Below are 13,528 nucleotides of genomic sequence, written 5' to 3' on the forward strand. Positions count from 1 at the left end.
AGAACCCCAAGCAGCCCACAGGGCAGGCCAATGTGGAACAGCTCCTGTAAATGCCCAGCACAACAGCAGGTGCAAGCCAGAGACTCTGGAGTGAGGACCAAAGGGCATGGAGGGCCAGCCCCAGGAACCGTGTAATAAAGGAGGAGACCACTCAGTTCAAGCATGGAAGGGAATGGAGCCAGGAAATCTCGGAGAGCAAGAAAACAAAAGGTACTCTATGAAGTCAGAGACTCAGGCCTCCTTCTAAAAGTTTAGGAAAACTAACTTCAGGGCAGCCCGGGTGGCTCAGCGGTTTAGTGCCGCCTTTGGCCTAGGGTATGATCCTGGAGACCCGGGATTGAGTCCCACATTGGGCTCCCTGCATGGAGCCTGCTTCTCCCTCTGCCTGTGTCTCTGCCTCTCTCTCTGTGTGTCTCTCATGAATAAATAAATAAAATTAAAAAAAGAAAAATAAAACTAACTTCATATAAAAATCAAGTAAATGCTCAGAAAAATACCCCCCCACACAAAATCCCATACAACATTATTAAAAGAAAAATAAGAATAAAGAACAGAAAGCATCCTTGTGGACAACAAAAGCATTCCAGGAAGGCATGCCCCTGAAACAGATCAAAGCTGTAACTTACTATGAAGGAAAATAAATTATTAAAAAACAATTGTACCAATATACAAAAGAACAACATGAATCAGGATTAGAGAAATTCTGGAAATGAAGTAAGGGAACACAGGAAAGAATTAGAAATACAAGGACAAACTAATTTCAGAAATGAAAAGCAGGGATGCCTGCATGGCTCAGTCAGTTAAGCATCTGCCTCTTGGTTTCGGCTGAGGTCCTGAGATCAAGTCCTGCACCAGACTCCCTCCTCAGCATGGAGTCTGCTTCTCCCTGTCCCTCTGCTCCTACCCCCCACCCCCTGCCACTGCTCTGTCTCTGAAATAAATACAATCTTAAAAAAAAAAAGATATGAAAAGCAAACCAAAAGGAATATGAGAACAATCTAATGGATCATACCTTTATGAAAACCAGGTGAAAAAGGTATTTTTTTTTAAAAGGAGCTTCTTGTCTCTGTTCTTTTTTTTTTTTTAATTTTTATTTATTTATGATAGTCACAGAGAGAGAGAGAGAGGCAGAGACACAGGCAGAGGGAGGAGCAGGCTCCATGCACCGGGAGCCCGATGTGGGATTCGATCCCGGGTCTCCAGGATCGCGCCCTGGGCCAAAGGCAGTCGCCAAACCGCTGAGCCACCCAGGGATCCCGAAAAAGGTATTTTTAAAGATTAGGGAAACGATGAAAGGGATAGGAGAGAGTGATGAAAGAGACTGACCACGTGGATAACAGGAGTTCCTGGAGAAGTAAACCGACCAAGGGTAAAGAACAGATCCTAGAAACTTCCCAGAAAGGAAGCTCTCAAAGCAGACAACAGTTAGGCACAAACACATAGAAGCCAACATGAAGAGGCCACCGTTGACCAAGAATGGAACAACTGGAGCTTCATGAAAGACAATAACTACAAGGTACTGAGACTCATCAAATACACTAAAATTCATTAGCATGCAATGATACTTAAAAAACAAATGAATTGGTGACCGTCAGCAGATGGTAGGAATAGGTTATTTATTCGAGAAACTGGTAAACAGAAGGAATCAATCTATGTACCCTGCCTTTTCTACATGAACTTTCTGCCGGTGACCAAACAGCAGATCACGGGAGGGTCTGTGTTACAGAAGTGGTCTAGGGAATGAAGGAAATAGAAATGAAAGAATCTAGGGGATGCCTGGCTGGCTTAGTCGCTAGAGCGTATGACTCTTGATCTCAGGGTTCTGAACTCAAGCTCCATGTTGGGTGTAAAGATGATTTAAAAATAAAGTCTTAAAAAAAATTAAAGAAATGAAAGCATTCCAAGATCATGATTTCTGTAACTCCTAATGAGTCACCAGATGGGGCAGCATTGACCAGCAACCCTGCCAATACCATGACAAGAGACAACTCACTGTATGTGCCTCCGGACAAAAGGATGCAACTCACTGTATGTGCCTCCGAACCCAAGTCTGATGAGGTCTGGATGAAGTTTATAGGGGTTTTTAAAACTGTGATCCTGGGCAGCCCGGGTGGCTCAGCGGTTTAGCGCCTCCTTCAGCCCAGGGCGTGATCCTAGAGACCTGGGATCCAGTCCCACATCAGGCTCCCTACATGGAGCCTGCTTCTCCCTCTGCCTGTGTCTCTGCCTCTCTCTCTTTCTCTGTCTCTCATGAATAAATAAATAAAATCTTTAAAAAAAAAATAAAAATAAAAATGTGATCCTGAGCCTTTCCAATCACACAGGTATGTGTTTCCAAATAAATTGCATAAGCAGGAAGGGTCTACTGGTCATAAATTGGTACTGGTTCTGAATACTATAATTTGTAGGAAGCACACCACTAACTATATGTACGCCTAAGGAGTCTAATAATATGCTAACTTACATACATTGTACAGATTTAAGAATTATCTCAAGGAAAACTATTAACAGTTTGTATTTTAAAAAGCCTTCCACTTGGTTAACGTTTCCATAGTACTATTTGCCTCTGAAATAAGGTGCCGTTGGGGGAAATGCCCTGTAGGAGAGGAGCTTCCAATCCCTGGGTCTGGAGCCACACCAGGCCCCTAAGAGCCCAGAAAGGCAAACACAGTAACTGTCGCTGCCTTCTGGAAGCTCCACCAGCTGACGCTGGGGTGAAAGACAGTGGCACAGAGACTCAAAGGAGGAAGAAGTCCCAGCCCAGAAAGGAGGTAACGAGGCCAGCAACTGACACCCACACTCAGCGTGGCTCTCACAGCATGGAAGCCCTCCAACATTTCTGAGTGCCTCCTAGGTCCAGGCACTGTTCCAGGCTTGGGCATACAGCAGTGAACAAAGCAGATGCAAGTGGCCATCTCTGTGGAGCTTACATTCTAATGTAACTGAGACAGCAGGTATGTCAAGTGGCCCTAAGTGCTAAGGGAAGAAGAACAAAGCAGAGAATGGGATCAGGGGCATGGGAGTGAGAGGCTGTGCTTTTCCAACAGGGTGGCCCATGAAGCTTCCCTGAAAAGGTGGCATTTGGGTGTGCCAGGGGAAGAACTTTCTGGAAGAAGACAAGGCAGGTGTAGAGCTGAGTCGGGGTGAGCCTGGTGGGGTGGCAGGGGCCAGAGAGGCCGGAGCAGAGGGGTCTAGGGTTTTGGAGTGACAGGTAAGGTAAGGGCAGAGGGGGATTAGGGTCTGGAGGGTGGCATCTTACAGGGCCTTACTGTTGTTTTTTAAAAGATTTTCTAAAAATAAATAAATAAATAAATAAAGATTTTTCTCAGAAAGAGAGTGCACAGGTGGGGGGGAGGGGCAGAGGTAGAGAGAGAAGCAGACTCCCTGCTGAGCAGGAAGCCTCACTGGAGAGTTTTAAACAGAAGAATGGCGAGATCTTCCTGAATGTTGATTGAACTGGAGAAAGGGGAGGTAAATAAGAGGTTCCCTACATCTGAGAGATGCCCACACTTTAGTTGTATGCCTGCCTAATTAATAAAACTGATGGACAGATACTACTTTTAGGGCAGCCAAAAACACATATTGTCTACAAATGTCAGAAAATCCCCCATTCACGGTTTTTTCTAAACATCTAACTTAGGGGTGCCTGGGTGGCTCTGTCAGTTAAGTGTCTGACTCTTGATCTCAGCTCAGGTTTTGAACTCAGGGTTGTGACTTCAAGCCTCACATAGGGCTTCACACTGAGTGTGGAGCCTACTTAAAAAAATAAAATAAAGGGACGCCTGGGTGGCTCAGCGGTTGAGTGTCTGCCTTCAGCTCAGGGTGTGATTCTAGAGTCCTAGGGTCGAGTCCCACATTGGGCTCCCCATAGGGAGCCTGCTTCTCCCTCTGCCTATGTCTCTGCCTCTCTCTCTCTCTCTCTCATGAATAAATAAAATCTTTAAAATAAATAAATAAACAAAACAAACAAACAAACTGACTTAAAATAATTGCTAGTAAATTAAAACACCAGCCAGGGTGAGATGTAGCCAAAGAAGGAGGTTTCGAATCTGCTTCTTTCTGCCCTGAATAAATAATCAGCACTTGGACTTTGTCAGCTCTGCACACACAGGGGTGGGGGGATACTCACCTCGGCCAGGGCCAGGGCAGAGAAGGGCGTGTGTTCCGCAGGTTTCACCACGACGGTGCAGCCAGCTGCCAGGGCGGCCCCCACCTTCCGGGTGATCATGGCACTGGGGAAATTCCACTGGGGTCAGAGAGCACAGAAAGTATGAGAGAGGGCAGACTGCCCCACAGTGCACAAGAAGGCAAGTCAGGAAGTCATTCAACCAATTCCATTGCATAAATGCACTCTCATAAAGTAGTGCTCCAGCTCTTGCTCAGGTGAGCTCAGAACACCTGACACCTGTCAACTCCAGGGACTCTGCAGACAAAGGCTTGTAAAGACGGGAAACCTTTCCAGAATTTAAAACAGTACAAGACTGTCCACTCCGGGACTTGGCAAACTTTGTAAGGGGCCCGATTGTAAATATTTGGGTTTTTAGGGATGTACGATTTGTCAAAACCACTCCCTGGTTCTAAAGTGCAGGCAGCCACAGACCGTATGTATCGGAACGGGCATGGCTGTGTCCCGGTAAAACTTTATTTACAAATATCGGCAGCAGGCTGGATTGGCCCTGAAAGCCATAGTTTGCTGGCCCTTTGGGAGAAAACATTAGTAAAGGTAATTTTGGAAACGGCAGATGATTACTTCCTTCTATTTACAGATAGACACTTGTAGGTATCTCCATATCTATATTAATAGTTTTTATTTAGACAAATACTTGCAGAGTGCTTCTTCTGTGTGAGGCACTACTCTCAAGCACTTTTAAATTAAATTATAATTAAGTCATCATCCTGACCCATTAAGGTATTATTAGACTGCGGAATAATGAGGACATTACTTTGGGGAAGCTGAGAGCAGCTCAGTAACTTGCCTGAGCTTATGCAACTAGTGAACATGAGCTTCAAGTGAGCTTCAAGTCGCACCCAGTCAGTCAAGGCTAAGGGGGTGTCTGTCTGTAACTGTGCCGAGCCAGGACAGAACAGCAGTCTCAAGAGCAGCTGGCACTGTAGAGGACTTGACAGGGGACCTCACAGATGGGCTCATAAAAGGCAGGTCACCAAGAGAGAGCATGCCCCACAAGCATGCTGCAGCTCCACCCAGTCAGACACAATATTGTATTTGAAAACCGTTTCACCTCCAGAACCTGGCCCAGTGCCTGCTGGTAGGCACGCTAATGCTTTGCTGTTGATGATAATCATAAATTAAGCATAAAATTTTCCCCAAACCACAGCACATTAAATGCGTCATATCTTAAGTCTTAAAAAAAAAAAAAAGATCATTTCCAATGGGCTAGGCACTGCTTAGAAGCAGCAGCTTTAATGCCACGTCAGAGAAGCCCCTGGGTCCTGCTGTGGGTCATCCCACCGCTGCAGGCAACAGGACACAGGCGTTCACACTCCCACCTGCACCTGGCTATCAGAGGACCAGGACACAGTCCTCTGCAGGCAGCAAAGGAATCAGGAAAGAAGACAGGTGCCAGAGCCAGTGGGGGAAGCACGCCTCTTCACAAGAAAGAATGAGGTGTCATTCTTGTCCCAATCCCTGCTCCACCTCCTACCCCAGGGCCTCGCCTGTCCTGCCAGTGCACGCACCGGGGTGATGACTGCGGCCACCCCAAGGGGCTGCTTGAGGACCAGGGCCCGCTTGTCTTTGGCGGGGGTGTAGATGACGTCTCCGTAGATGCGGCGAGCTTCTTCAGAAAACCACTCTAGGAAAAGGGCGGAATAGATGATCTCCCCCTGCGCCTCCTTCAGCGGCTTCCCCTAAATGGAGTCAGAAAAGGACAGTGAGCTGCCTTCTAACAACAAAAGCATGACTCTGCACTTCGCAGTTCTCCAGGCTGCACGCACAGCAGACGAGTCTCTCATTACAAAACCCCAAGGTTGTTGAGAAACTCGTGACCCTGGCGGGAGTCTTAGAAAGCCGATTGGCAGGTGGTGACAAAAACAAGCGGGCCGCCACCCAGACCACAATCTTGTCTGGATCCCCGACAGCGAGAAGGGTGGCGTCACACTTGTTTCTCCTTCTAACATCTTCTCATCCTTCCTGCTATAGTCATTATCACAGTTACGGAGCAACCACCGGCACGTTTCCCACCGGCATGGTGGGAAAGCATTACTTACAGAGTTCCACTCAAAATCTCTGTCTCCAGTAGTAGTAGTACTACTATTTCCCCAGCCCCTGCCCACCTCCCCTCTGGCAACACCAGTTTGTTTTCTGGATATAAGAGTCTGTCTCTTTTTGTCTTTTTCTTTTGGTTTTATTTCTTAAATTCCAGATCTGAGTGAAATCATATGACACCTGTCTTCCTCAGGATGACTTATGTCACTTGGTGTAATACCATCTAGCTCCATCCATGTTTTTCGTATATTAGTCAGAGGTAGAACATACAAACTGTTCCAGCAAAATGAGGGCCTGGCTTCACTAGACACAGCTGGTGCCTGGCACAATGATTGGTTGATATCTGATCATTAGGCAAGGAATTTCCTTTTTTTTGGCTGCAGATCAGCCCTGACATCAGCCCTAGTCTTCTGAGCTAGAGCCTGAGCACCCCGGACAATTTATTAGGGAAGCAGGTTAGCACCCCGGACTTACACTTTCAGCTGTGATTATCTTGGCAAGGTCATCTTTATTTTGCATCATTAAGTCATACCATTTCCGAAGCAGTGAACTCCTCTCCTGGGAAGGAAATAAAAACAGCAAAATAAATACAAAATAATCTTCCGTGTGTTCAGGTGGTTGCTGTATGGTCTCTCACTCAGGGAGACACACACTGACCTTTCTTCTTTCTAACTGAGGCATAAAAGACCTTTCTTTGATAAGCAATAAAGAAGATTCCATTCCAAGTTGCATCTAAAGGGGTGTCTTGAGTCATAAGTTGTAAAAGAGAAACAGAGACTTCTGTCAAAGAGTGCAAAGATGGATTATCCCAGCACACACAGCTAGCTACAGATCCTTGGTCACCGTGTACACTAGCAGGCAGGGATCCAGGACCACAGGCCAGTGCTTACTCTGGGAGAGAGAGGAAAGACTCAGCTCTAGGGGGCCTGGCCTGGAGGAATAAATCAAAGATCTGAGCGCGCACACACACACACACACACACACACACACACACAAGATCTGAGCACATGGCCTGCCTCACACAAAGCCCACGCTTCGGCTGAGAGAGAATGAGAGAACGCGGAACAGTGTGAGAAGCACAGGAATGCAAAGTAGATCCCACTTGCTGGCAGAAAACACAAGGTCCCGGCCAAACATCAGGAACCAGGTGGGGGGCAACAGGCAGCCCTCAGGAGGCACGCCCCGTGTTAGGGGTTAATGGTGTCAGCCCCCAAAACAGACACGCTGCTATTCCAACCCTCAGAACCACAGAAGGTGGCTCTATTTGGAGATAGGGTCTTTACAGGCAATCAAGTTAGCATGAAGTTCCATTTTTAATAAATTTAAAAGTTTTGAAGTTTTGTTAACTAAAATTAAGGTGTGCCCTACTCCAACATATAAAGGGGGGATCCTTGTAAAAAGAGGGACCTTAGACACAGAAACAGGAATGCACAGAGGGAAGATGATGGGAGCAGGGGACACAGGGAAAAGACAGCCAACTACAAGTCAAGGACAGAGGTCTGGGGCAGATCCGTCCCTCGGAACCCCCAGAAGGAACCAGCCCTAGACTTTGGACTTTGAGCCTGCAGAACCGAGACATTGTGTTTCAGTTGTTTAAACCATCAGATTTGTGGTACTTTGTTATAGCAGCCCAAAGAAACTCCTGCGGTCTTTGTGAGGAACCATGTGTGTGGGACTCCAATAGGGAGGCTTGGGGTGCATGGGGTCCCGTGGGACTCAAGGCCCACCTGAGCAGAGACACATGGTGGATGGTGGACTCTGAGCCTCTCAGCTGGGACGCAGATGAAGCCTCTGCCTCAGAGAGCCACTGAAAGGACTAGGTAAAGCACCCATAAAGCACCCAGTACAGCACTCAGCTGTGGCAGGCACCCTAATGGCCCTCAGAGACATCTTCATCCTAATCCTGCAGCTTGTGAATTTGTTCCCTTACCTGGCAAAAGGGATTTTACAGATGTGATTACGTTAAAGATCTTGAGCTGAGAAGGTGATCCTGAATCATCCAGTGGGCCCACTGTAATCACAGAGATCACTATATGAGGGAGGCAGGTGGGTCAGAGTCAGAGAAGGTACCAGCAGCAGAGGTTGGAGTGATGAGGGCAGCCTCTAGAAACTGGGACAGGGCTCCCTAGGGATACCAGAAGGTACACAGCACTGCCAGCACATTTTGGACTTCTGACTGCCAGAACAGTAAGAGAGTGAATTCGTGTTGTCATGTTGTTTTATGTCACTAAATTTGTGTTAATTTGTTACAGCAGCTGTAACTAATACATTAGCTTATAAAGCTTGTAAATATCCATTTTCTCTGAGATCTTCCGGGAGTTCACAAGGTGGGAAACAGGGGGCCCTCAAACACGAACAAGAAAAACGTGAGGCAACGCAAAAAAATGTTGACGGGAAGGGTGAGGCAAGGCCTATGGGCCCATGCTGCAGCTCAGAGAAGGGAGGACGGCGGAAGGCTGTGTGCTCTGATGGGCCCAATGGCAGGAGCAACAGGTGAGCTAGACCACAGGAGCTGGGGGGTGGGGGGAGGCAGGGAAGGGAGCAGGGTGGACAGCACAGGCTTGGGGTCAAGAGGGGTGGGCCCGAGCAGCATGCTCTACAAGTGGCACCAGAGCCCGCCTCTCCTCGCTCACAGGTGGACCTGGCTTCCTTGGGACCTGCTGGTTACTCCTTCCTTCCCGTGGCTACGGCCTAAAGCCCTGGGGGGTCCTGGCTGGCCCCTCCTCCTCTCACAGGCTAACACCGCCAGGGCCTCCAGGTGACTCCTCCCGCAGAGCGCCCTGCTTCAAGCAGCCGCCCTGTTAGCTCCGTCCCTGCCAGCGCCCTCAGGGGCCTCTGCGCCCCCCCCCCCCCCATGCTCCATGTGCCCTTTCCCGATGCAAGCCTGATCACAGGCCTGCTTGAAACCCAGGACGGGCGCCCTACCTCCGTCAGCGTAAAACCCACGTCTACACCTGCCCCTGGATCCAGCCTGTCCTCCGGTCACCACCACCGGCTCCCGATGCTCCCCGGCCTCCTTGCTGTTCCACACACGGGTCAGGCGCGCTCCTGATTCACGGTCTCGCCGCAGCTGAGTCCCCTCTTCCCTTCATCTCTGCAGCTCCCGCCCTAATGGGGCTGCCCTGTGTGCCGGGGTGTGTCCCCGCCGCACTCAGAGGTTCAAGTCCTAAGCCCCAGGATCTCCCAACGGGGTCTTGAAAGAGGCTATCAGGGTTCAGTATGGCCCTGATGGGGGTCGCCGTCCAGTGCGCCTGGTGTCTACGAGAACAGGTGAGGCACGGAAGGGGCGCGAAGGTCGAGCGCGAAGGCCACGTGCAGCGGCGGGGCCGTTGGGGCGCAGCAGCCCCCCCAGGCAGAGCCCCGGGGGTGCCCGGCCCGACACCAGTCCAGGGCCCGGCGCCCCAGCGGCCTCCGGGGGTGAGGCTGGAGCGGCCAGGGCGGGCCACCTGTGCTGCGCGTCCCTCCGGGCCGGCCCCTCCGCCTGCTCCGCGCCCGGGCGGGCAGGGGCTGGGGTCGCCGCGCGGCTCCGGGGCGGGGGCGGGGGGCGGCCAGGCCGCGCTCCCTAGTCCCTAGTGGACCCGGTGACCGGGGGGGGGGGGGGGGGGCGCTCTCCGTCCGCCCGCGGCGTCCGGGCCCGAGCGCGCTCACCTTGGCCGAGACGCCCCTCCAGCTGCAGAAGGCCTCGCGGGCGGCGCGCACGGCGGCGCGGGCCTCGGCCACCCCGCAGTCGGCCACCAAGCCCAGCTCGGCGCCGCTGGCCGGGTCGTGCACCGGGAAGGCGGCGGCGGCCGGGACCCAGCGGCCGCCCACGAAGCCGTCGGTGCGGAGCAGCGCGGCGCACGGGCCCGCCGGGCCCCCGGCACAGCGGCGGGGCTGCGCGGGGCAGCGGGGGCGCGGGCCGCGGCCGGGCAGCCGCAGCAGGGTCGCCATGGCCCCGGCGGACGCGGCAGGCAGCGGGCGAGCGAGCGCGCGCACGAGCGCCGGGGGCGGGGGCGGGGGCGGGGGCGGGAGGAGCGAGGCGGCGGCGGCGGCCCGGCGGGCGGAGCAGCAGCGCCCTCGTGCGCCCTGGGCGCGCGGCCCGCGGGGAGCCCGGGTGTGCGCGGGCGGGGTCTCCGGGTCCGCCTCGGCCCCGCGTTCAGTCCGCTGTGGCCAGGCCCTGTGACCTTGGACACGCCACTGAACCTCCGCCCTCTCTCTTTTCCGTGGAAGGTTCTCGTCTGTTGTGAGGGACCATACACCCAGCCGCTTAGCAGAGCGGCGAGGCTAAATGCAGCGCAAGGCTCGGAGGCCCAGTGACTGCCCTAGGACAGGCCACTAGTAAGGTGGAAGTGAGGCCTCCGCCAGCCAGCGGCACCGTTTGTGAGAATCGAATCCACGGAGTTAAAATTACCAGCAGACATTAGCCGACAAATCTGGAAGCAGGAAGGTGAGCCTCGGCTTTAAGGAGGATGCACAGGCGTATTCCGCAGGGCTCCCTTTGGAATTTGCGGGTTGCAGTGGAGACCGTTTCTGTGCACTCATTTAGCATTACTAGTCTCGGCACATCTCTGCTTCTCCGTTCCTTCTGAGTTGAGTCTCTTGCCCTATTTTTTTTTCCCCCGGAGCCTGTGGGCCTTCCACTTTCTCTAGGACCTTGGGTTCTTATTTGCAAGATGCCGAGGCAGTAACTTTAAATTTTGCCTCTGTTTTTTGCTGAGTGGGCGTCACTCAGCCCTGAGTGAGTCGCATCTAGCAGAAGTGGGAACAGCTGACTTGTGTGTGCGTGTGTGTATTCGTTATTTTCCTCTGTATTCTATTCAAGGAATTGGAGGGGGGAGAGAGGAGGTCCTGCTGCTGCCCTATAGGTATTCACTGGGGGCGCAGGACCTGGCGTATTTCCACCTGCTGCCTGCAGAGGGCGCCCTACTGTTGAGACACTGTGGCTGCTTCTGTTGATCCAAAATCAGTCGGCTTATCCTCCTAAGGTTCTGTTTCAAACAGTGCCCTCTCCCTTTTTGAGCTAACTTCCCCAGTAGGCACACTGTCCAGGGCCCATAGTACTTTTAAGGGCATACAAAACTTTTTAGTTTCTTTTAAAAATCAGAAAAAAGAGAACTTTTAAGTTTGATTATAAATATATTAATACTTAGACCATTGGAGATGTAAAAATTGATGACTTCTTTTTATCTCTATGGAGGAAGGGGACCTAACAAAAGCAGAAGTGCCTAAGGCCTACGAAATTCATGATGTTGGCCTCCCCTTCTGTCTGTCTTGTGCCCCTGCAAGACCCCTTTCAGAATGAGACAATCCCCCCTGATTCCTGTCTTGCTCCTAGGCTGCCCGATGGCTCCCGGGAGCCTGGCTGGGTGTGATCGCTCACCAGAGCCTATGAGGACAAGACTGTCGGTGCCTGGGACCTTTTTTCTTCACCTGGCCTCGTCTGGGCACTTCCGCCTCTACTCCCACCATTCTCCATCTGCTCCCCCACTTGCAGTAAGGAGGAGATTAGAACTATGTTTACAAAACACCCTGTTAGCCAGACAAAGCACATTAGTTCATGGCCTCTGGCCTAAAAGCAGCCAGGAGAGCTGGGCCCAGTGCCCTCAGGGCTGGGGGAGAGCTGTCGGATCCTTTTCCTTGGGGCTTGCAGGTGGCTAAACTAAGGTTACAGAGGAAACTTGGCAGACACCTAATCTTCCCATCTTCTCCTAATCTCTTCCATTTGCTCACCTGAGCGTGAGTGCGGTTTCCTCCCACTCTTTCAGGATCTCCTTTCTTGCTTTTCATGTATAATAATAATTTCTACATTAAAATCACTACCATTTCCATGAAGAGCTTCACCGAATTTTTCCCACGGATTAAGTGCAATAGACTAGATATTTCTTGACAGGTGGTATTCTGAACCTAGCATTTTCTGAATCCTTGTTTCTTGGTCTTAAATCTGTTCCATGTCTCCCGCCCCCAGTGGAATCGGCATCTTTGCTTGCGGTGCAGGAATCTGACCATGCAACAGGCTCGAGATAAGCCCCATAAGAACAGCCAGAAGCAGAGCGGCCAGGAGTGGTTGCTCTTGTGTAATCCCATGCAAGTGTCAGTATCTGTTGCCAAATACTGAAAGAGAAGTCGGTGCCAGCTGATCGTCATAAAAGCTTTCCCAACACTTGTGGCTTTGGAGGCCAAGGACACAGGGCACCCTGATACATAATGTGCAAAGGATGCCCAGGAGATCAGCCCCTGTGAGCTGAGGTGGTTCAGCATGTTGACTCTCAATATAGACAGGTGAGTCTCTCTCTCTCTCTCTCTCTCTTTCTTTTTTGAAGAAACCAAAGAATATTTGGAGACAGCTTTGCTAGTGTCACCATACAAATTTCATGTTAAAAAGAAACCTGGAGGACACCTGCATCAGAAAGTGGCAATGCTTCTAGGCATTCAGATTTTGGTTGATGGCTTTTATTTTTTCTCCCTCTCTCCCAGGGGTTTGTTTGCTGTTCTGGTGAAGTTAAACAGTAGTTAAACAGCTTACTGGGAAGTGTTATTATTTTGAAATGAGGCTTGGTTTCCCATGTCAGTGACCTGCTTAGAGGGAAAGCAGTGGGTCTGGGCCTGGGTGGCAGGCCTGCTGCCACAGCTCTGAGCGCTTCATGTCTCTGAGGAGCAGGGAGTAACAAGGCATGTCCGTTTGCAGGTTCTGGCCTGGCCTGCTGATCACGCTGGGCTCCCTCTGCCCAGGAGGATCACCATGCGGCATCTCCACGCACATAGAGATAGGTAAGTGCCTGCACCTTGCCGTGGTAGTAAGGATACCGAGTTCGCCGAAAGGCGTTAAGGAAGAGATGTGAAGTCGGGCCCAAGTACAGACGACAAGTCCCCGGATGGCAGCGAGCAGCCAGGCAGTGGAGAGTCAGGTGGGTTCCTCCAGTCAGTAGAGGGATAGGCAGGAGGCGAGGGAGGGATGCGTGCTTGATGAGGGCAAACAGTGAGGAGCTGGATAACCTAGCGGTTGCCAGGAAACAGGATTGATAGAATGGAAGAGGAGGAAGGATGGGTGGAATTTGGTAGGGGCGAGGAATGTGTTTTTGTTGGTTTATATTTCCAAGTATGTTGTACAGGGCCACTCGTGGTCACGGGAGTGGGTCCCCTGAGTCAAGTGGCTGGCTTCAGGGAGGAGCCCAGGATGATGACAGGAGCTGGGGAGGACAGGCTACGGGGAGCCGGTATCCATGAGCTTGGAGGTAATAGCAGAGTATCAGGTACAGGTACATGGTAGGCTTGGTTCTTGCATGAGGTATATTTGTAATATTTCTTTAACTGATGGAAAATGTA

General features: G+C 51.2%; 2 protein-coding genes across 5 annotated transcripts in view; one reads left to right on the forward strand and one right to left on the reverse strand.

Annotated features, from left to right (window-relative positions):
* ALDH5A1 (aldehyde dehydrogenase 5 family member A1) overlaps positions 1–10,171 on the reverse strand; it is a 28,682-nt gene extending 18,511 nt beyond the window's left edge. The window contains exons 1-4 of the mRNA XM_072729025.1: positions 9,875–10,171; positions 6,701–6,784; positions 5,698–5,868; positions 4,130–4,246 (exon numbers count right to left, since the gene is read on the reverse strand). Of these exons, the coding sequence (XP_072585126.1) occupies positions 4,130–4,246; positions 5,698–5,868; positions 6,701–6,784; positions 9,875–10,156 (654 nt within the window). The 5' untranslated portion in view covers positions 10,157–10,171. The remainder of the gene's footprint in view (positions 1–4,129; positions 4,247–5,697; positions 5,869–6,700; positions 6,785–9,874) is intronic.
* GPLD1 (glycosylphosphatidylinositol specific phospholipase D1) overlaps positions 8,854–13,528 on the forward strand; it is a 64,321-nt gene continuing 59,646 nt past the window's right edge. Inside the window, exons 1-4 of one of the 4 annotated variants that reach the window (XM_025999303.2) lie at positions 8,854–9,496; positions 10,436–10,652; positions 12,171–12,484; positions 12,891–12,973. In XM_025999303.2, coding sequence (XP_025855088.2) covers positions 12,462–12,484; positions 12,891–12,973 — 106 coding nt within the window. In that variant the 5' untranslated portion in view covers positions 8,854–9,496; positions 10,436–10,652; positions 12,171–12,461. Of the gene's footprint in view, positions 9,497–9,919; positions 10,047–10,263; positions 10,653–12,170; positions 12,485–12,845; positions 12,974–13,528 lie in introns of those variants that run through there. The other 3 variants (XM_072729024.1, XM_025999302.2, XM_025999304.2) reach the window with 3 other exon arrangements.

Source organism: Vulpes vulpes, chromosome 12 (assembly GCF_048418805.1).
Source record: "Vulpes vulpes isolate BD-2025 chromosome 12, VulVul3, whole genome shotgun sequence".
NCBI classification, from domain to species: domain Eukaryota; kingdom Metazoa; phylum Chordata; class Mammalia; order Carnivora; family Canidae; genus Vulpes; species Vulpes vulpes.